General features: G+C 42.9%; 1 protein-coding gene across 1 annotated transcript in view; it reads right to left on the reverse strand.

Annotated features, from left to right (window-relative positions):
- mal (molybdenum cofactor sulfurase) overlaps window positions 1-20,426 on the reverse strand; it is a 35,014-nt gene extending 14,588 nt beyond the window's left edge. Inside the window, exons 1-7 of the mRNA XM_080270696.1 lie at window positions 20,342-20,426; window positions 13,392-13,548; window positions 10,895-11,403; window positions 10,694-10,864; window positions 10,279-10,419; window positions 9,895-10,018; window positions 396-472 (exon numbers count right to left, since the gene is read on the reverse strand). Coding sequence (XP_080126822.1) covers window positions 396-472; window positions 9,895-10,018; window positions 10,279-10,419; window positions 10,694-10,864; window positions 10,895-11,403; window positions 13,392-13,548; window positions 20,342-20,426 — 1,264 coding nt within the window. The remainder of the gene's footprint in view (window positions 1-395; window positions 473-9,894; window positions 10,019-10,278; window positions 10,420-10,693; window positions 10,865-10,894; window positions 11,404-13,391; window positions 13,549-20,341) is intronic.
- Between the last annotated feature and the right edge of the window lie 803 nt (window positions 20,427-21,229).

Here is a 21,229-nt window from a genome sequence, read left to right on the forward strand (position 1 = left end):
CATATTACACCTCAATATCCTTCTGCATGTTACTGACACAAACAATGCCAATGTCAAAGCTACGTGGAAAGCATACGAGATGAGGTTCAAGGGCTACAGTACATGGAAAATGAAGAGCTAAGGAAGAGGTGCAACAGACTCCTATTTTATCAAGAATATGACCACAATACATTAACCCACTGAGCCCAAGGACATTTTTTTTGTTTTTTATACAGTACTTACCATCTTGAAATAATTTTATTGTTAGAGATTTTTTAACTAGAGGGGCAAGATGCAACATTCATTAACCCCTTCAATACAAGAGGCCTTTTCAAAGCACAGTAGTAATTTTACAGTAACAAGAATAAAATTAAAGTGACATCACCTTTCAGTAAGTTAAAGTACTGTACAAATACCTGGGATTGAAGTAAGCATATCCAGGCCGTGTCTAACTGCCAGGATGCTTAAGAAAGGCAGCGTCCCATCCTCAAACCTGCCTCACAGAAAGGAAGGCAGGGTAAGGCAAGGTATGGTTGGTGAAACAAGGTAATGGTGGCAAGGGAGGGTTAAGGTAGGGCATGGCAGAGTAAGGGTGGTATGGCAGGGCAAGGGTGATAAGGCAGGGTAAGAATGGTATGGCAGGGCAAGGGTGATAAGGCAGGGTAAGGATGGTATGGCAGGGTATAGGTGGCAAGGCAGGGTATGGGTGGTAAGGCAGAACAATGGAAAGAGCAACAAAGGGGTAAATCTATCTATCTATCTGCATACCTAGGCTGCTTCCCCTGAGGAAAGGGAGGTAGCCGAGACAGGACGACACACTCCCAATTTACTCAATCCACTCAAACACATTCATTCGCATCTTAGCCCCAAAGGGAAGAAGGGACAGATCTTCACCGCACAAGGGTCAACTGCGCAGTGCAATCAGTGACATCCGCAGCAGGGCCCGACAGCAGAGCTGGTTTACCCCTGCCACATCATAATAGACCCATCCCCTTACCCGCACTTAACCTGATCAGACCAAATCGTTTTCGTTTTCGTTTTTAAAGGCTCCAACATGCTTGCATGTGTCGGCCTTGGTCACCTAATGGCGGCTCTCCACGCTGCACAATCCATTGCAGCCTCCCTATTCAGTCCCTTAACCCTGAGGGCACACTTAATGACCTCGTCCCATGTCTTTCTCGGTCTACCCCTCATAACCCCACCCCCAATATTAACACTTCTCACCTTCCTCACCCAATTATCATCCCCCATCCTCTCCACATGTCCAAACCATCTCAATCTACCTCTCCTCATCACAACACCAATACACTCCAGTCCCATCCTACCTCTCAACTCTTCCATCGTAAACCCAGCCCCTCCAGGCCTTGGACGCAGGGACGCACTGCACATCCACCTAATCATTGTCATTTCTGTACGTCTGAGCCGGCGAATATCTTCCTCCTTCACTGCCCAGGTCTCACTACCATACAGCATTACACTCCTAACACATGCTGCATACAAAGACCCCTTAGAACGTAGGGAAAGTCCTCTCAATGTCAGGAGAGGCAAGAGCTCCCTGAACTTCTTTCAACCACTTCTCACCCTAGCCATAGAGCTAGCTCCAGCCCCACCTCCAGCACACAACATGTCTCCCAAGTAACAAAACTCTTCCACACACTCAAGAGATTCACCAGCAAGTTCAATCCTTTCACGCCTGATAATCTCCACCTGCTCACCTCGACTAACCGTACACACAAAATCAGCATTATCTCGCAGTCTACCTCTGATACCACTACATCTCTTATGCACCCATTTATCACACACATCACACAAGATGGAATTACTTCCCACGCCCTTGTGGCAAACTGCACATGGCCACTCTCCCTCGTCTTTGACAGTACCGCCACCAACCCAATATATCATCACTTTTGTTTTATCTGCATTTACCCTTCAACCCTTGTGCGTGAGAATATTCCCTCAGGGCTGCATCATCATTTATTCATTCACAATTTCTCTCCATTTATTTCTATCACGCACAGCCACTCTTCCTTGCTCAACAGACATCCCTCTCACATCCAACGCTCTCTTCACACTGTCCATCCATCCTATTCGTAGTCTTCCTCTCAGCCTTATACCTCTCACATCAGATCTAGTTACCTTCTTAATCAATCACTCATTATCCATTCTCTCCATATGCCTGATCGCAACACCCTCTGCTTAACTCGATCAGCCATCTCCTGAAAAACTCCAGTTCTCCTTCGCACTTCATCATTTCTCACTTGATCCATAAGCGTCACTCCACACATACACCTCAGACACCTCATCTCCATTACATTAAAACTTTTCCTCTCTACTACACCCATATTCCATGTTTCAGCCCCATATAATGCAGTCAGTACCACAACACCCTCATACAGCCTTCTCTTTACATCCATTCTAAGCGAACGACATCTAAACACTTTTTTCATTCCTCCCAGCACCTTTCCTACTTCATTCATTCTAAACTTCACTTCTGCATCTATTCCTCCATCCATAGCAACATGTGACCCTAAATACTTAAAACATTCTACCTCCTCGAGTAACTCACCATTCAAAACTATATTCATCCTCCTACCATCTACCGACCTCGTACACTTCATCACTTTACTCTTATTCTCATTTACTTTCAATTTTCTCCTCTCACACACCCTTCCAAACTCCTCTACCAACTGCCTCAATCTCTCCTCTGAATCTGCCACCAGTGCAATATCATCTGCAAACAGCAGCTGCTTTAGATTCCACTCTCCACCATCAACATTCACCAGACTCAGACCTCCACCTAAAACTCTTGCATTCACATCCTTTACAACACCATCCATATAAATATTAAACAACCAAGGCGACATCACACATCCCTGCCGCAGCCCCACTCTCACGGGAAACCAATCACTCACAGTATTTTCCACTCTTACACACACACTACTATTTATATAAAAACTTTTCATCCCTTTAAGTAACCTACCATCAAGTCCATACAATCTTAAAACAGTCCACAAAGCCTCCCTATCAATTCTATCATAAGCTTTCTCTAAATCCATGAACGCCCAAAACACATCCTCGTCTTTCGCTAAATACTTTTCACACACTTGTCTCACAGCAAACACCTGGTCCACACATCCCCTCCCACTCCTAATGCCACACTGCTCATCACCAATCACTCTCTCTGTACCCTCTCTAACTCTCTTAATTAACACGCTACCATACACCTTACTTACAACACTCAACAGACTTATACCCCTAAAGCTAGTACATTCATACTAATCACCCTTGACTTTATACAACGGGACCACACAAGCACTTGCCCAGTCAACTGGCACCATACCTTTCACAAAGCACACATTCAACAATCTTACTAACCAGTCAACAATAGTTGCTCCAACACCCTTCAGGCATTCCACAGCACACCCATCCATACCTGCAGCTTTCCCTGTTTTCATCTCCGTTACTGCCTCCTGCACTTCCTCCTTCGTGATCAAAGAATCATTCAACTCTCCCACACATTTATTCCTTGCACCCTTCCATCCGCCACAATCTCAGCCTCCCTTTCCTCCTCTACATTTAACAATCTTTCAAAATACTGTACTCTGCCCATCTCATCTTTACTGCATCCATCTCAATTATCATCCTTCCATCCTCTAATTTTACTCGCTCTTCCTTCCCAGGTAACGAAAATTCAGGAATGTAGTGAATATACAAAGAGATGAGGTGACATCTGACAAGAAAGAACCTGGAACATGGATAAATGAAGTGATGTAGAGTTTATGAGAAAATGGAATGGAACTTTAACCCCTAGGCACCGGTCCACGTCATATGACGTTTTAATTTTTCGCGGGCATGTTTGAACTTAGTAGCATGCCATACGGACTCAGAGTATTGTCCCGGCATGGCTGGTGCACGGAGTAATGCTGGCTGGCTGGGGGAGGGGGCGGGGGTGTGGGTGGGCAACCCAGCAGCGAGGATGACTGTGGTGGAGGGTGGTGGGAGGCCAGCGTAGGGAGAGTGTGGCCTTGGAACCAGCTGATACTGGTTCAGGGTTGGGGTAGGGAGGGGTGGGGTGGGGTGGTGGGGAGGGCTACTAAGGGGCCCTGAGGGGTGTGGAGGAGAGTGTATGGGTGCTTGAGCACACTTGTACTGACCACAACCAGACTTTAGGGAGTATCATACTGTCAAGAGTTACTAAAAACAGTGAAATAATGTGTAAATAGTGTGTAAATAATAGTGACTAAATAAATAGATATAAATTTGTTAAAAAATAAGTATCATGGAAAACATAAAATAAGCCAATCTTTATCATTTACTTTCTTGTGTTTTTTTGCTATTTTAGTTGTAATATTGTGTTCATATGGCACTGTAGTGAGAGAAACAAATACACACACAACACTTATTTTGGTGTGAAGTAATCATCCCTCTTCCCTCCACTAATACCGCCAACACACCACCGTGACCTTGAACATGCTCAGCCCAGCTGCCACACACCGGTTCCCTCACACCACACAACCACCTCCAAATCGCCAACAGAGAATAAGTATGCGCTTTTTATGTGTTTTTTTGTCATTTGTGATTGATTTGTAATGAAAAAAATTTATATATATTTAGGGGAAAATCGATTACCCTGAAAATAACCCGGTTCTGGGACATGGATAGGTAAACCCAAGCCCGACGCGTAGGGGTTAAGAGGGAAAAAGAAAATGATGCATGACTATAATTTTCACCGAAAACCATGAAACACAAAACAACAGTCCTTTTTTTCTTTACCTGGTCCAGATTTTTGTTCTGCTGCAGTTTATTTCACACAGTCAGGGAGTAGACTGTGGCACCAGTTGAACAGGGCAGTACTCCCATGGCGGATGGCAAGTTGGTGACAGGGAGAGCTGGAGCTCACGTTTTACCAGCCCTTACGACCTTTCCTGACCATCTCCCTTTGCTGAACATTTCAGTGTTTTCATTTACACAGAAAGTAGGCCAGCCTACTCTCATAATACCCGTATCTTCGACTGTCTACGCCACACTACATGCACATCAGATATCACACCTACTTTCATACCCCCTTTGCAATGGCTGCGGCATTGTCATCAGCAAATCTGATGGTATCTAGGACTGCCATCAATGGAAGGGTGGGGCTGGCGGCACAGGGCCCTCCCAGTCACAATCAAGCAACTGTGCTGGCAGAGGATGTTGCAAACACAATTATGCTGGACAGCGGAGGAGCACAGGTTCCGCCATATATTTCACTAATATCTGTGGCCTTATTACCAATCTGAATTCCATTCACTTTTTCCTCCAATCCAAATCCTATCTAGCCCTGTTCCTCACAGAAACCCAAATGTCTTCCTCTACTGACATACTGTATCCCCATTTTGTTTACCTGGTTACGATCTCACAAACTTCTGTAACAAGGGTGGCACCTGTTGCTACGTCTAATCTTAATTTGCAGTTGACTATTTTGAACTTCACTGCAGCTAATTTTGATTATTCATTACATAAACTAAATTATCTAAGTATTACCAAATATATCTGTGTAGTTTATCGCTCCTCCAATGCTTCTTCAGAATCCAGTGTATCTGACTCCATATCTGCACAGTTGACTTACCTGAACCTCACCCTTACCACTGAAATTACCATTTTGAGTTATTTAACGTCCATAATGTAGAATGGTTATCGTATTCTGCCAGGACTGACTACAGTATACTGGTCTAGAATACGAGCTGTTTGCAGAATCATGTAATCTCACGCAGTTGGTAAAAAAAACAACCAGAATACTAGATAATCCTGACCATAACACTCATCTCTAGGACCTATTCCTAACATATAATCCACATCAATACTGGATAGAAGTACTGTCACCACGTGGATCCTCCAACCACAATCTCATCAAAGCCTCATTAATTAGTTGCCCCAAACCTCCCCATTCTGAACCAGTCATGGTGATGAGATGGCACTTTGACAGGGCAGACTGGGATGGATTTAAAAATTATCTTGGTGATATTTCATTGACTCTATCGGATACGTTTATGTGAAGCTAAAGAACATGGTGAATGTTTTGGGCGTATCAAATGAAGCCAGGATTCTGGGTGCTTGAATGATGAGCGAATGGAAACATGGCCCTTTGGATTGGTCAAATTTGGGCTGCCTGGACACTGCTACTCCTCACCCTACCCTAAAGTAGGAGAGGAGGTCCAGATGATGATGATGATGATGATATTCCATGGTAGTCTTTCTTCTCCAATGACATCAATTCTATCCAGTCCCACATTAATGATTTAATACAAGCTAGTATGGAATTGTTCATACCCAGTCGATTCACTAAAAGATCGGACTCCTCAAAATGGTCTGAAAACAAAAGAGTCGGAGCAATGACCCAAAAGTCCTTAGTATATAACTTTTACTTAAAATCAGAATCATCTGAATCATTCAGTCAATTTAAAATTGCTAGAAATCATGCAAAGCAGTAACTAATCTCACTACATCAAACTTACTTTACAATCATGCATCCAAACTATTAAATACAGTAATCCTAATGAAAACAGAATATTCTGATCAACTCTCAATTCCTTCAATAATAACTTTAACAAGTCATCACCCATTCCCCCACTAAAATCTTCTGTTGGTAATGCTATAAATGGCCCACATGGTAAAGCGAACATCCTTGCCAGTACATTTGCCAGAAATTCTACATTAGAGGAAGTCAGCCAGAACCTCCCTGTACTAGAATTAGTCTCTCCAGAAATGGCTCCACTTAAGATATAGACTAGATATATAAAATCCACTCTAGACAATTTACCAAACAACAAAGCTCCAGGTCCAGATGGAACTCCTCCAATTGTTTTGAAAAAGTGTTCCTCAGAACTTGCTGTTATTCTAGCTAAATTATTCAGACTATGCATACGTACTTCTTCATTCCCTAAGTCTTGGAAAGAAGCCAGTATCAACCCAATTCCAAAGAAAAGAAGTTTCCTCTGCAGACCAATAGCTATCACATCTTCTCTTGGTAAAGTATTGGAGACTGTAATTAATAAACACACTGTTAAACATCTTGAATCCAACAACTCAATCAGTGATAGACAATATGGTTTTTGCCATGAAAGATCTACTCTTGATGTATTCAATCTCCTGACTCATACCATCCATCAGTCAATCAGCCAACATGGAGAAACTCATGCAGTAGCCATTGATATTTCTAAACCTTTTGACAGAGTATAGCACCGTCCCCTGCTATCCAAACTCCCTTGTTATGGCCAATCATCTTTTTTCCTCTGGTTTCCACCCACCATCCACTCACTCGATGTAGTGCTGCTCTCAGGTGTCTGCCCTTTCCTCTCCTCCATCCTTCTTTCCTTCCATCCTCTTCTGTCCTTCTTTCCTTCATTCTTTCCTCATCCTTCTGCCTATAGCTGACTTTACACTCCCTCTTCTGTCTTTCTTTCCTTCATTCTTTTCTCTTCCTTCTGCCTGTAGGTGACTCTACACTAAGTGACAAGCCAAATGGTTTCCTGTACACTAGGAAACCATTTACTATGCTGGGTGGTAACCATATAACCAAATTTTGGCACCTGGTGGTTTAGTGGGTAATGATGGTACTCCAATCAGACTGAACTGGTGCAGGTTTATATCCAAGGGGTGGTTGTGGTTTACTGCTCATGTAATGCCACTCAGGGATGAGTGAGGCTGGTCACTATCACCTTAAATGTCAGGACCAACTTGCCTAGCTCCGGGCTCCTATGCTCCTCGTGGGACAACATAGGATTGGATTATGATGATGATGTTTCCTCATATCTTCGTGACAGAAAGATATGAGTAAAAGTAGATGAAGTATATTTCAATTTCCACTTGATTAATGCCAGCTTCCCACAAGGCTCAGTTCTGGCTACAACCCTATTTCTTATCGTTATCATTATCATCAACATCCAGACCTCCTTTCCCACCCTAAGGCAAGGTATTAATGATCTCTTATCTGTCGCCCATTATCCCATTCACCTATATGCAGAATACTCAACACTTCACAATTCATTCTCACTTAAACACCCATTCACAAAGTTCAATATCTCTAACTCACAATTCAGTACAGCAATCTCCATAAATCAAGACTTATCTAAGATCACAGAATGAGGACAAACTAACACTATCATTTAAAGCTTGGAAAACCAAATAAACACAATTTACTAACAGTGGTAAGTGGGGGCGCTTGCCAACCACTCACTCGATGCAGTGTTGCTCATGGGTGGCAGCCCATTCCTCTCATCGTTCCTTATTTCCTTCCCTCTTATATTCATTTTTCCTTCTTTCTTTCCTTTTCCTTCTGTCTATGGGTGACTCTACACTCAGTGACAAGTCAAATGGTTTCCTGTACACCAAGAAACCATTTACTATGCTGGGTGGCAACCATATAACCAAACTATGGTGCCTGGTGGTTTAGTGAGTAATTAAGGTGCTCCAACCGGATTGAGTCTCTGTCGGTTTATATCCATAGGGTGGTTGGGGTTTATTGCTCACATAATGCCACTCACGGATGAGTGCAGCTGGTCTCACTCTCGTCTTAAATGCCAGGACCAACTTGCCAAGCCCCGAGCTCCTACGTTCCTCGTGGGGCAACACAGGATTTCACGACAATGATAGTAAAAGACAGATATTGCCTGATTCCTATGGTACCTTCAATGCTACCAATATTCCCATCTAAAAATACTGAAACTCTTGGTGTTTCACTTAACAGTGCCCTCAGCTGGACCTATGTTACATCACTTGCTAAAACCGCTTTAAAGAAACTTGGATTATTGTACAGAGTCCGTAACTTCTTCACTGACGAGCAATTAGCTATGATTTACGAGAGTCATGTGTGCTCTCAGCTCGAATATTGCTCACCCTTGTGGAATGGATGTGGAGAGGTTGCATTAAAACAACTAGACAAAATTCAGAACAAATCTGTTGGAATTATTAATACCCCTGCTATTATAAATAAACTACCTCCCCTACAAGTAAGAAGGAATGTTGCCTCCCTTGCATTACTGTATTTTACAGATACTGTACTCTTATGGCAAAGGCTAAGACAAAGTTGCATCAGTTGTGCCACCTCTCCATGCCTTCCCTTATACTACATCGTCATCTGGTAGTGCTCATGACTGGAATGTTAAGCAACCATACTGCAAAACATCTGCCTATCAGGATTCTTTTATTCCCTGAACTGCATCTCTCTGGAACTCATTTCCCCGGAGTTGTTTCCCTCCAAACTTCAACCTACAGCTGTTCAAGTCTAACTGTTACAGATATTTTATGAATGGAGGATGCCAGTAATCTGGTGTATGGATTGTTATTATTTTTTTTTTTTCATTTGTGTTGCCTTCCTCTGTTCTGTTATATAAAAAAAAAAAATCCTGACAACATTAACTCTACAGACATCTATGTACTGTAATTTTTTTCATAAAATGCTAGCATCATACTGTTATCTATCCTTACTAAATTAACTCAAACACACCATCCAAGTCATACATTGCAGACTTACACGTGATTCCCAACCTATCACCAAACCCTCCTCTGCCCCCAATCCCTTGCCTTCCCTTCCTTCACACTCACAGTTACAAGACATACGAGGTCTGGCTGCCGCTTCACATTCACCCGTTTCACACCAGTGCTTTGAGAGGTGGGTGATGCGGGACTTTCCTTGACTGTACAAGTATTGTAGCATCTAGCTTGCACATGCCTCAGTGCACAGGCAACTCTCTTTGCTTCTTTGTTTCCTAAATTTCTGGACCTCTCTTTCTCACACATCCACTTACCATATCCAACCTCTTTTGCTGCCTTCCATGCCTCCTACCCTCAAATTAACAAATATGCCGTACTCTTATCATCCTTTCACTGGCAATGTGTTAAATAAATGATGAATCTGAAGCTCTTTAAAGGTGTTACCTCTCATGCAGTGTGGTGCGAGGAACAAGTGTCATGCTTCTGGAGTCAGCCATCAAGACAGTGCCACCACCTTGATACTCCTTCCTCAGGCACCCCCAGGCTCGACGTCCCACCAGTAAACAACCTAAAATGCACAATCACGGACAAAAGGCTGCTTATTTTTTCATCTCTTACAATGGTTTGCTTAGAAGACTAACATTTGAGCACCATTCTTTATTTTTTTTTTCTTTTCTCTTACATACCTGCTTATATGATCACTATAATGCCCAATTTCTTGCTATACAACCATTAAACAAAGGTGTTCTGTATTTAGTGTGGATACGGCCTGAAGAGTATACAGGGACTGGCTGTCATATACGCTACCAAACACAATACCTCACTCACCCAGTCCAGTGGGGTATCCAAACATCTTGTAGAATGACACTGGCACAAAATCTGGCCGCATAGATGAGAGGTCAAGAGGGGACGTGGCCACCAGACTTGCTGCATCCAACACCACAAACCACCGCACGTCACAACACTCATCTGTCAGCACCAAAAGTTACCCATGTCTGAAGTGGGAAAACAGGGTGGGATGAGGATGAATGATGATGATGATGATGGAGGATGACAATGATGATGATGATGATGATTATGATGATGATAATGATGGAGGATGACGATGATGGATGACGATGATGATGATGATGATGATGATGATGATGAGTATGATGATGGATGAAGATGAAGAATGATGAATGAAGATGGACGATGACAATAACGACTGAGAGAGAGAGAGAGAGAGAGAGAGAGAGAGCACCGTGTGTTACTTTACCTTGAGTGGTAGTGTTGCAGTTAATGGGAGGTCTGTGAAGAATGCCACTCAGTGCTCCATGGTGCACCTTTTCCACCCAACTCAGCGGCCACTTGCTTCCACTAAAGTTACACTGGCCACTGTATGCAAAGAGGCAATTCACACTTCTCTTCCTCCCTGATATTTTCACCTTTGCATCAGAGTCACTGGGGTTCTCTCTTGCTGTGAAGTTTGAGGCATCCCTGTCCTCTGTGAAGCATGAGGAATTTCCATTGGCGAGTTTCCCTTCGGCATTACAAAGGGAGACTACAGAATTCTGTGACGCTCCCTCAAGTAGTTGTTGCAGCTCCTGGGTTGGGACAGGATACACTCTACAGCCAGCCTGGTTTGCTGGTCCTCTCATCCCCAGCACCGATGTGTGGTTCTCGGTTGCATACACAAATGCACCACCACAACCATTCCTACACCCATCCCTCTGTTCTTTGGCACTTTCTTCAATGTGATTTCCAGCTTTTACTTCCGAGTCTGTGGCATTTTGAACCTGGAGATCATTGTGACCTTTCATGTTTTCCAGTGACACGCAGCCGTCATCTTCCTCTCCTACAAAATCACCACCCCAATCAAAACTCTCAGCCACCAGCTTCAGGGCAGCAGTTGCACCGGAAGTAAAAATGACATCGTAATTGTCTGCTGTGGTATTAAAGTGTTCCAATATCCTGAAAGACAAAATAAATAAAATAAAAATACAGTAATACCTCGATATACGATAACCCTAGATGCAATACCCCGGCTTAATGATGGCGGTAGATATTGCACCATACCCTGCCTAATGATGGCCAAATCGCAGTTTAACGATGGGTTTTGATTTTTCTTACCAATTTTGATTATTATTTTAGACTAAAACTGTGTGTTTGGGTTGATTTATACACTGTTTTTAGACTTCGATTAATATGTTTTAGCCATAGGTGGGGTGAACATTTCCTAAGCTTGAATTTTTCCAGACTTATATTTGATGATATTCAGATTTGATTTGTTGCTTTTAGTGAGTTATTTCCATGTGTTAGGCTTAGGTTAGCTTCCTTGACAGCTGTTAGGCCATTTAGATTGCCTTTAAACCTATTTTTTGGCCTCACCTGGGTGGGTTTTGGACTTGGTTTGGGGAGAAAGCCAAGGCTGGTAAACGGTCCACATTGAAATACATGTTAAAAGTAGCCCGATATAAGATACCCCGCCTAACACTGGGGTTTTACCTAACCAATCAGATCACTAAACCGGGGTATGCCTGATAAAAGTTAAATAAAAGTTACTTTTAAATATGGTTGGCAGGATCTTGACATATGAAAAATGTAAGTGTTGTAGTAGTTGTTACAATCCCAGGCTCATCTGAATGTGAACCCAGTGGACAGCAGGTCAAGGTCGCCTTGCTTCTGCAGTCTACCATCCTCCTTTCTGGGGACAAGAAGGAAATGAAGGATGTTTGTACAATCAGGCAGCTCCACCACCCAGCTATCTTGGTGCAACCACATGAAGGCATCCCTCACCAGCATCAATATTAACCCTAAGCTGGTAAAATCATCTAGCATTACAAAGAATTCTGTGGGAAACACTCATGGTACTAAAGACTTACTGGAAATGTAACCGATTCACCAAGCTAGGTTTCTCCTGGGCTGACAAAAAACTTTGTAGTTACCCAAAATAACACTAAAGACATCCTTGGACTGAAATGGTTAATATTAGAGTATGCATTTCACCAAATAGAACTGGTCTGCTCCCACAACATAAATACAAAATTGTGTCCTTGTTGGAAGAACACAAGTCAAGAGTGAGAGCAGTGGAAATGAGTTATTTGAAAGGAGCATGTGGAGTTATATGGAGAGACACACTGACAAATAAGGAAGTGAAGGACAGCTGTGGTGTGGATGTAGATGTGATAGAAAGAGTTAGAAGAAATACACTGAGGTGCCTTGTGGAGAGAATGGAGAGAGAGAGAGAGAGAGAGAGAGAGACTAATGAGGAAAGTGTATGCAAGTGAGGTGTAGAGGGAGGGGGAGGCTGAGGATGAGGTGGAAGGATGGAGTGGAGAGGTATATGAGAGAGAGGTGTGAGCTTGCAGCGGGGCAGTGAATTGGCACTGGACAGGGCGACATGTAGGCAATTTGTTTGTGGCCACCCCTTATGGGACCGAGGCGTCTGACAACAGATACATAGATGGATAGACAGAGATGAAATAAAGCAAGCCTAAGATATGCAGGAATATCAGACTCAGTGCTGGAAAAGGGTGACTTCAAGTGGTGGCAGCAATATAAATGACTGTCTGGTTATATAAATGACCCTCTATCCTCTCCCTGTTTCCTGAAAAGCAAGATGGTGGACTGCAGGACAAGGGGCAAGGTCAGCTTGCAGTCCACCAGGTTTATGTTCAGATGAGCCTACAACAACAGCAATATAAATAACAACAGCAACAGCAACACCACCACTGACAGGAGCAACATGAGACAATGACAAGACCACCACCAACAACAACATGAGACAACAACAACAGCAACACCACTGACAACAGCAACATGAGATGACAACGACAACAACACCACCGACAACAGCAACATGACAACAACAACAGTAACACCACCATCACTCTAACCAACATGAAACACAACAACAGGAGCAACATGAACAACAACAAAAACAACAGCATGAGTCTCACCTCTGCCTGACATCCTCTATGGCCTGGGTGGTGGCATCGCTGGGTTGGTGTCGGGAGTGTGGGTTGCCCAACAGGGACGATTCCAACTGGGAAAACACAGCCTGAATCTGACTCCTGCTGTATAGGGTGGCTGCTGCATGGTCCACATAGTGCTGACCTGATAAGAAGGCATACCAAAAATGACAAACTGTGATGATGATAAGCAAAACAAAACTCAGAGGCACTGTCAGTGAGATTTCTCAACCAACAAGAGTACAGTGGGTTCAATTCTTGTTCTAGGGAAAACTGGCAGTACCAATTTCATACTTCATAGGTAGCAACAGCAACTTAATAGGCTTTCTTTAATCTACTGAGAAAAAAAAGGTACCAAGAATGTTTAAAAAAAAAAAAAAGCTACTGATAAGGACTGCCAGTACAGTAAGGAACTATGTATAGAAAAGGTCTGCCACTGGAGAACTCTGTTTTTGCAAAGGTTCAGGTCTGTTAGGTATGGCATAGGTGTATTTCCCATTTAGACCCTTTAACATTATGCCATAATTAGGATCACGGAATGCCATGGTTACAGCCAAAGAATGCTTAGGTCGAGGCATATGAATACCAAGGCTAAGGCTAAAGAAGGCTTTGGAGGAGGGTTTCCTGTCACAGGAAAAAAAAAAAGGGGGGGGGTTAGAAAAACAAATCACACAAAATACTTCAGCTTAAAAAAAAAAAAAAAAAAAAAAAAAAAAAAAAAAAAAAAAAAGGGGGGGGGGGGAACAGGGGAGGCAGCAGGGAACCCATTCTATATACAGTACAGTTTCCACCATCAATACTAACTGTGAAATATAATACTATACATATGATAAAGTGTTTCTGATGGCAATAAATATTCCCAACAAAGTGTCAACTCTGGAATGTCTGGTAATGTAGCATATCCCCACTGAACCCACGCTGTAACCTTCTTACTTATGATAATTCACTTAACGATACATTTTAGGGCAACACATCCCTATCGTTCAGCAAGGGAAGGCTACATACCTTTATAAAGCAAAGCAAACTCATCTAACATAGACATACTTCATAATTTACCTGCACAATAATCAACTTGCTGACTCATGATTACACTGACAATGACAAAAGACTCGCATAATATATCTATATTTCTGGGTAAAGAAGTATTGGATATTAATAATAATACAGTGGTAGTAGTGACAGTAACAGTAGAAGCAGTAGTAGTAGTAGTGGTCGTAATAGTAGTTGCAGTAGTAGTGGCAGTAATAGTAGTAATTATCATTATCATCATCTGGACCTCCCTTCCCATCTTAAGGCAGGGTGAGGAGCAGCAACGTCCAGACAGTCCAAGTTTGCCCAGTCCAATGGGCCATGATTCCATTCACTCATCATTCAAGCCCCTGGAATCCTGGCTCTATCTGATACATCAAAAACATTCACCACATTCTGTCTGACAGAGTCAATCCTGACGCTGTCACATTAAAAAAGGGGTGCCAAATCCCTGATCACGCACTTCTCACAACATTCATCCGGCCAGCTCGATCTCTTGTCAGTCCCCTAGCCTCACCAACTTCCATATACTGTATACATTACCTCTTTTCCTCACACACTCATCCACCACATCCCTCCACCTTCTCCTTGGCCTACCTCGCCTCCTCCCTCCAAATTTGCTCAGATATACCTTTTTCACCACTATATTGTTATCCATTCTCTCCACATGACCATACCACCTCAGTACACTCTCTTCGATTCTGGTGTCCCCAGACTTCCTCGCTCCACATTATTTTGCATCCTTTCCACTCTCTGTACTCCACATACAGTAGTAATATTTATAGTAATAATAAAAATACTGTAACAGTAACAGTAGTACTGTATTATAATAATAATAATAATAATAACAACAACAATTATAATAATAATAATACCATGATCCATCCATCATCTACTCCTGTGTTGTCCCACGAGAAGCATAGAAGCCCAGGGCTGGGAAAGTTGGTCCTGACATTTAAGATGAGTGACCAGCCTCACTCATCCTTGAATGGCATTACGTGAGCAATAAACCCCAACCATCCTTTGGATATAAACCTACACAGGCTCAATCCAATTGGAGTGCCTTAACCCTTTAACCGCGGGTATTGTTTTGGCCTGACTGTCCTCTCCCGCGGGGGTTTCAGCCAAATGTAAACAAACCTTTAAACCTTAATAACTCTGCACAGAATAAAGCTAGAGAAAAAAATAAGGTACCATTAGAAAGTACTAACCTTCAGCTTTCCATTGATGTAGGTTTCATGACTCTGTTGACTTTCACAGGACGGGCAGTGCCGTTAGAAGTGAGGGGTGTAAAATCACTATTTTTCGCTCACACACCATTACCTTCGCTCATACACCATTACCAAATGCCAACCTCATTCTGATAATAATACTATAAACATATATGAACACTGCACATACGATAAACACCCACTCTGTGTTCACTGAGGCAGGTAAAAGGCACTGTAATTACCTGCACTTTACTGCCACATCAGCGGTGTTGTAATCACTATTTTTCGCTCACACACCATTACCAAATGCCAACCTCATTCTGATAATAGTACTATAAACATATATGAACACTGCACATACGATAAACACCCACTCTGTGTTCACTGAGGCAGGTAAAAGGCACTGTAATTGCCCGCACTTCACTGCCATATCAGCGGTGTTGTAATCACTATTTTTCGCTCACACACCATTACCAAATGCCAACCTCATTCTGATAATAATACTATAAACATATATGAACACTGCACATACGATAAACACCCACTCTGTGTTCACTAAGGCAGGTAAAAGGCACTGTAATTGCCTGCACTTCACTATCACATCAGCAGTGTTGTCACTCACACAGCTGGACAGATACTGATGCGTGTTTGGTCCGGGGTGGGGTGGGGGGCCCAGGGGTGGGAGGTGGGGCCCCAGGGTGGGGAAGAGGGAGGTGGAGGTCGGCTGGAGTGAAAGAACTTAATAGCTACTCTCCCTTGAAACAATTGGCGCACGGAAAAAACGCGGGGTATTCAAAATATTCACAAACATTCGAGAATGACACCCGCGGTTTGGTCCAGTTTTTGCAGTGTCATTCTGGAATGACACCCGCGGTTAAAGGGTTAATCACCCACTAAACCACCATGCACCATAATTTATGGTTACCATCCAGCATAGTAAATGGTTTCCTGGTGTACAGGAAACCATCTGGCTTGTCACTCAGTGTAGAGTCACCCATAGGCAGAAGGAGGAGGAAAGAAAGACAGAAGAGGAAGGAAGGAAAGAAGGAAGGAAGAGGGGAAAAGGCAGTCACCCGAGAGCAGCACCACAGTGAGGGAGTGCATGGTGGATGCCCCCACAAAATAAAAACTTCATATCACTCTGGGAACAAATACACATGGCTATTAAGGTACAAGGCACTGAAAAATTTGAGTTTCTGATGTTCCTTTAAAACTTCCTAAGGGTGCCTAACACCATGCAAGGCACCTCCATAAATGGTATTAAGAATGCATACAATTACTATCTATCTATCTATCTATTGCCAGACGCCTTAATCCCGTATGGGGTGGCCACAAACAAATCGCCTCCATGTCGCCCTGTTCCCCGCCATTTCACTGCCCTGCTCCCAACTCACACCCCCCTCTCTCATAGACCTCTCCACTCCATCCCTCCATCTCATCCTCAGCCTCCCCCTCCCTCTCCCCCCCTTCATCTCACTCACATACACTCTCCTTGTCAGTCTCTCACTCTCCATCCTCTCCACATGGCCAAACCACCTCAGTGTGTTCTTCCCAAAGCTTCCTATCACATCCACATCCACACCACAACGCTCCTTTATATCCTCATTTGTCAGCCTGTCTCTCCATGTGACTCCACAAGCTCCTCTTAAATACTTCCATTGCTCTCATTCTTGACTTACGTCCTTCCAACAATGTCCAAGCTTCACTTCCATATGTTAAAGTTGGTATCACAATACTGTCATGTAGTAACTTTTTCATGCTCACTTTCCTGTTTCTTACCACTGCTTTCAAGGAACAAGCAACCTTTCTTCCTTGTTGTACCCTTTCAAGCACTTCACACTCCAAACTTCCATCCTTATTCATCACACTACCCAAGTACTTAAACGTATTCAAACTTTCCATTTCCTCACCATCCAACCTCACTGTACATTCAGTGACTTCACCTCTCTCAAAGACCATCACTTTACTCTTCCCTATGTTCATCTTTAGATTCCGTTTCTTACACACTCTCCCAAACTCATCCACCAAGCCCTGCAGCTCCCCTTCGTCTTCACTCAACAACACAGTATCATCTGCAAACAACAGTACACGGAGTTTCCAAACACTACCCTCTATCACCAGGGCCACTCCAACATCCACTGTCCTACCTTGTACCTCTTTTATTACCCCATCCATGTACAGATTGAACAACCATGGAGACATGACACATCCCTGTTTCAACCCAACCTTCAAACAGAAAAATTCACTTAGTTCACCATCCACATGCACTGCAGCCTTAGCACCATCATACATACTCTTCACAGCATTCAACAACTTCCCATCTACTCCATATATTCTTAATACTTTCCACAATCCTTGTCTATCCACCCTGTCATATGCTTTCTCCAAATCCATGAAAGCCACATACAACTTCTTTCCCTTCTCTAGAGACTAAAGATCTAAGAATGAATATCTGATCTACACAACCTCTTCCCTTCCTAAAGCCTCCCTGTTCTTCTCCAACTAATTCCTCTGTTATTTCCCTAACTCTGTCAATACCGGTAAGTATTCTACCATATACTTTTCCTATTACATTAAGAAGACAAATGCCCCTATGATTACCACACACTTCTTTTTCCCCTTTTCCTTTGTACCAGGGAATAATTATACCTGACTTCCAATCCTCCGGACTCTACCTTCCTCCCAGGCCAATCTGCCCATCTTCCACATCCATTCCACTACCATCTCTCCCCCATGCTTCAGCATTTCCACACACTCCATCAATTCCTGGGGCTTTCCCCAATTTGACTTTCTTCATTGCTTCCACAACTTCTATCCAACTGATTTCTTCCTGTCTTCTCACCTCCCTCCTTCTCCCAGCCATTCCCCAGCCACTTATACTCGTATTACTTCCATCCTCTATGTTCAACAATTCCTTAAAGTGTTCTCTCCATCTGCTCACTTTTTCTCCCTTCTCCACTAGTAATCTACCATTTTTATCTTTCACTCCCCTGCTAACTTCACTGCCACCCTGTCTTACTCTCTTCACCTTCTTCCAAAACATTTTCTTACAGTCCCTCCACTTTACACTATAATTCCTTCCAAATTCCTCATCCACTCTCTTCTTACTAATCTTTTCACCTCTCCCTTCCTTTCTACATATAACTCTCTCTTCCGCCTCTCAACTTCTTCCACGCCCCTATTTCTCATCCATTCATTGTATGCTTTCTTTTGTGCCACAGCCTGTCTCACCTCTTCATTCCACCACGCTGTTCCTTGCACCCCCCTCCGTTTTCTCTTCACCCCACACACCACATCACATGCTGCACATATTTCTTCTGTGAATATCCTGCACACACCTTCCACGTCCCCCATCTGCTCCAATTCATATTTACCCAATCGTTCCTCCACTTCTCTCTTATATTCTGCTTTTTCTCATCCTCTTACAACCTTTCCACTCCCCTTGCAACTACTCCTTCCTCCCATCCTCTTATAACCTTTCCACTCTCCTTGCAACTACTTCTTCCTCCCATCCATCCCTTCTTCTATTTCTCCATCTTACTTGGATCTTGATTCTGATCACCACCAAGTAGTGGTCAGAAAGTCCACTCCCTCAACCACTATAAGCTCTTGCATCCATTACATATCTTCGCATCCTTTTATGCACACACACATAATCAATCACTGCCTCCTTTCATTCAGTTCACCACCCACCCTTCTCATCACTCGCCATGTATACCTGTGGATCATTTTGTGCCTGAAGAGGGTATTGGCTATCACCAACTCCTTCTTGGCACAAATGTCCCTTAACGCACTGCCATTCTCATCTACTTCAGCAGGCACACCCCACTCACCAACTGTTCCATCCACCTTCACATTCCCTACTTTACCATTCATATCACCAATCAAAAACACTCTCTCATTCCTTCCAAACTTTTCCATGCACACTTCCACATTTGTCCAGAACTCTTCTCTCACTCTGCTTGCACGATCTTGCGTTGGAACATACACGCACACAATCACCCACATATGTATTCCAACATTCAATCTTACCCACACAATCCTTGATCCAAGTGATCCATACTCACTTATGTTCTTCTTCCATCTTTTACTCACAACAATACACACTCTTCTTTTGCCCTCTCATTCTCACCTACTCCTGCACATACAATTACACCTCTCCTAAATGTCATATCTCAGCAAACCAAAATCCAAAGTGATGCCTTCATGTGGTGGCACTGATATAACCAGACAGCTCCTCTGGTCATAACAAAAAAAACATCCCTAAACCCACTCCCAGTCCCTGGAAATGAGGATGGCTAACTGAAAGACCAAAGGCAACTTCAGCCTGCAGTTCACTGGGCTTCCAGTCTGATGAGCCTGGGATCACAGGTCAGCCCTGGTATGATAAATCTTTATATTTTAAGCTGCTAAACCTGCTAGAAGATTTTTTTTTTTGTTCTAGTATACTCCCATCTAGATCTGTGCCCAACCCTAACCCCATAACACCTTTTTAAAGAACAACGCAGTATTTAAGCTTATATTAAACTCTGCCATTACAAACGTACCACTGATATTTTGGACTAACATTTATCTGATGAGGATGGGGATGTATTCATAATCTGTATGTTCCAACAAATATGAACCTTACAGACCAAGTTACATCGGCTTATCGAGATATTTACTTCCTAACTTACTGGTGGAGGGCGAATACCTTACCTTTTAACGTTGCAAATTCCTTAACTAGCAGCTGATCGACATCGTATGCTGGTGGGATTTTGAGGTTCTGCAAAGTTTCTTTCATCTTTCGTTATATCGCGGAGACAACCACCACCCACTCTTCCTGCTTGTGTTAGTATTGCTATCATGCTTCGTTAAAAAGACCATCCTGCTGCCGTCTTAAGCAGTGTTCCCAGATTATATTTTCCAACAAGCTAGAATTTAGCACTAAGGAAGCCCTGTAAAACGAAGAAAAACGTATAATACGACCAAAATTAATCTCCTACTAAATCCTACATGTAAAATAGATTTGAACAGAAAATACCAAACTTATATATCTACTGGATAAAACTCCAAACATTGCCTGCTAAACAAGAATGAAAACAGACAAATTTAGCGTCAACAGCAACATCTGGTAATACTGGTCTGAAGGTCACGTGCCTGTGTTTACATTTTCATGATGATGCCGTTCTCAAATCTCGCAACATTTTCGTTATTAGGTATCAGAAGATAAAAGAATCTTTATTTTATCAAAAGTGCTACTATGTACTTCAATCATACCCCATACCCATAAATGTGCGTTTTCGCTACAGATTCGAGAAAATAATTTGAATAGACGACAGTATCAGTGGTCCAATATTTATCTTAATATCAAGGTGTTACATCGTACTCTTCTTATCAGGAAGGCGTTACTTTTACCGCACGGCATTGTTCTAATATTACAGAAATGTGACTGACTCAGGATGACTCATTAACAATAGATCAACGTGAGCATGACCGAGGCCACGTCGGCACCACTCGATTGTGAGATGCCTCGGGGCTGTCTGGAATCTGGATGGCTGGGTGGTTTAGGACGGGGGACTGAAAGCTGTAAATTCACACACACAC

The sequence above is a fragment of the Coenobita brevimanus genome, chromosome 42, assembly GCF_032717465.1.
Source record: "Coenobita brevimanus isolate Jiangsu-jjx chromosome 42, ASM3271746v2, whole genome shotgun sequence".
NCBI lineage: Eukaryota > Metazoa > Arthropoda > Malacostraca > Decapoda > Coenobitidae > Coenobita > Coenobita brevimanus.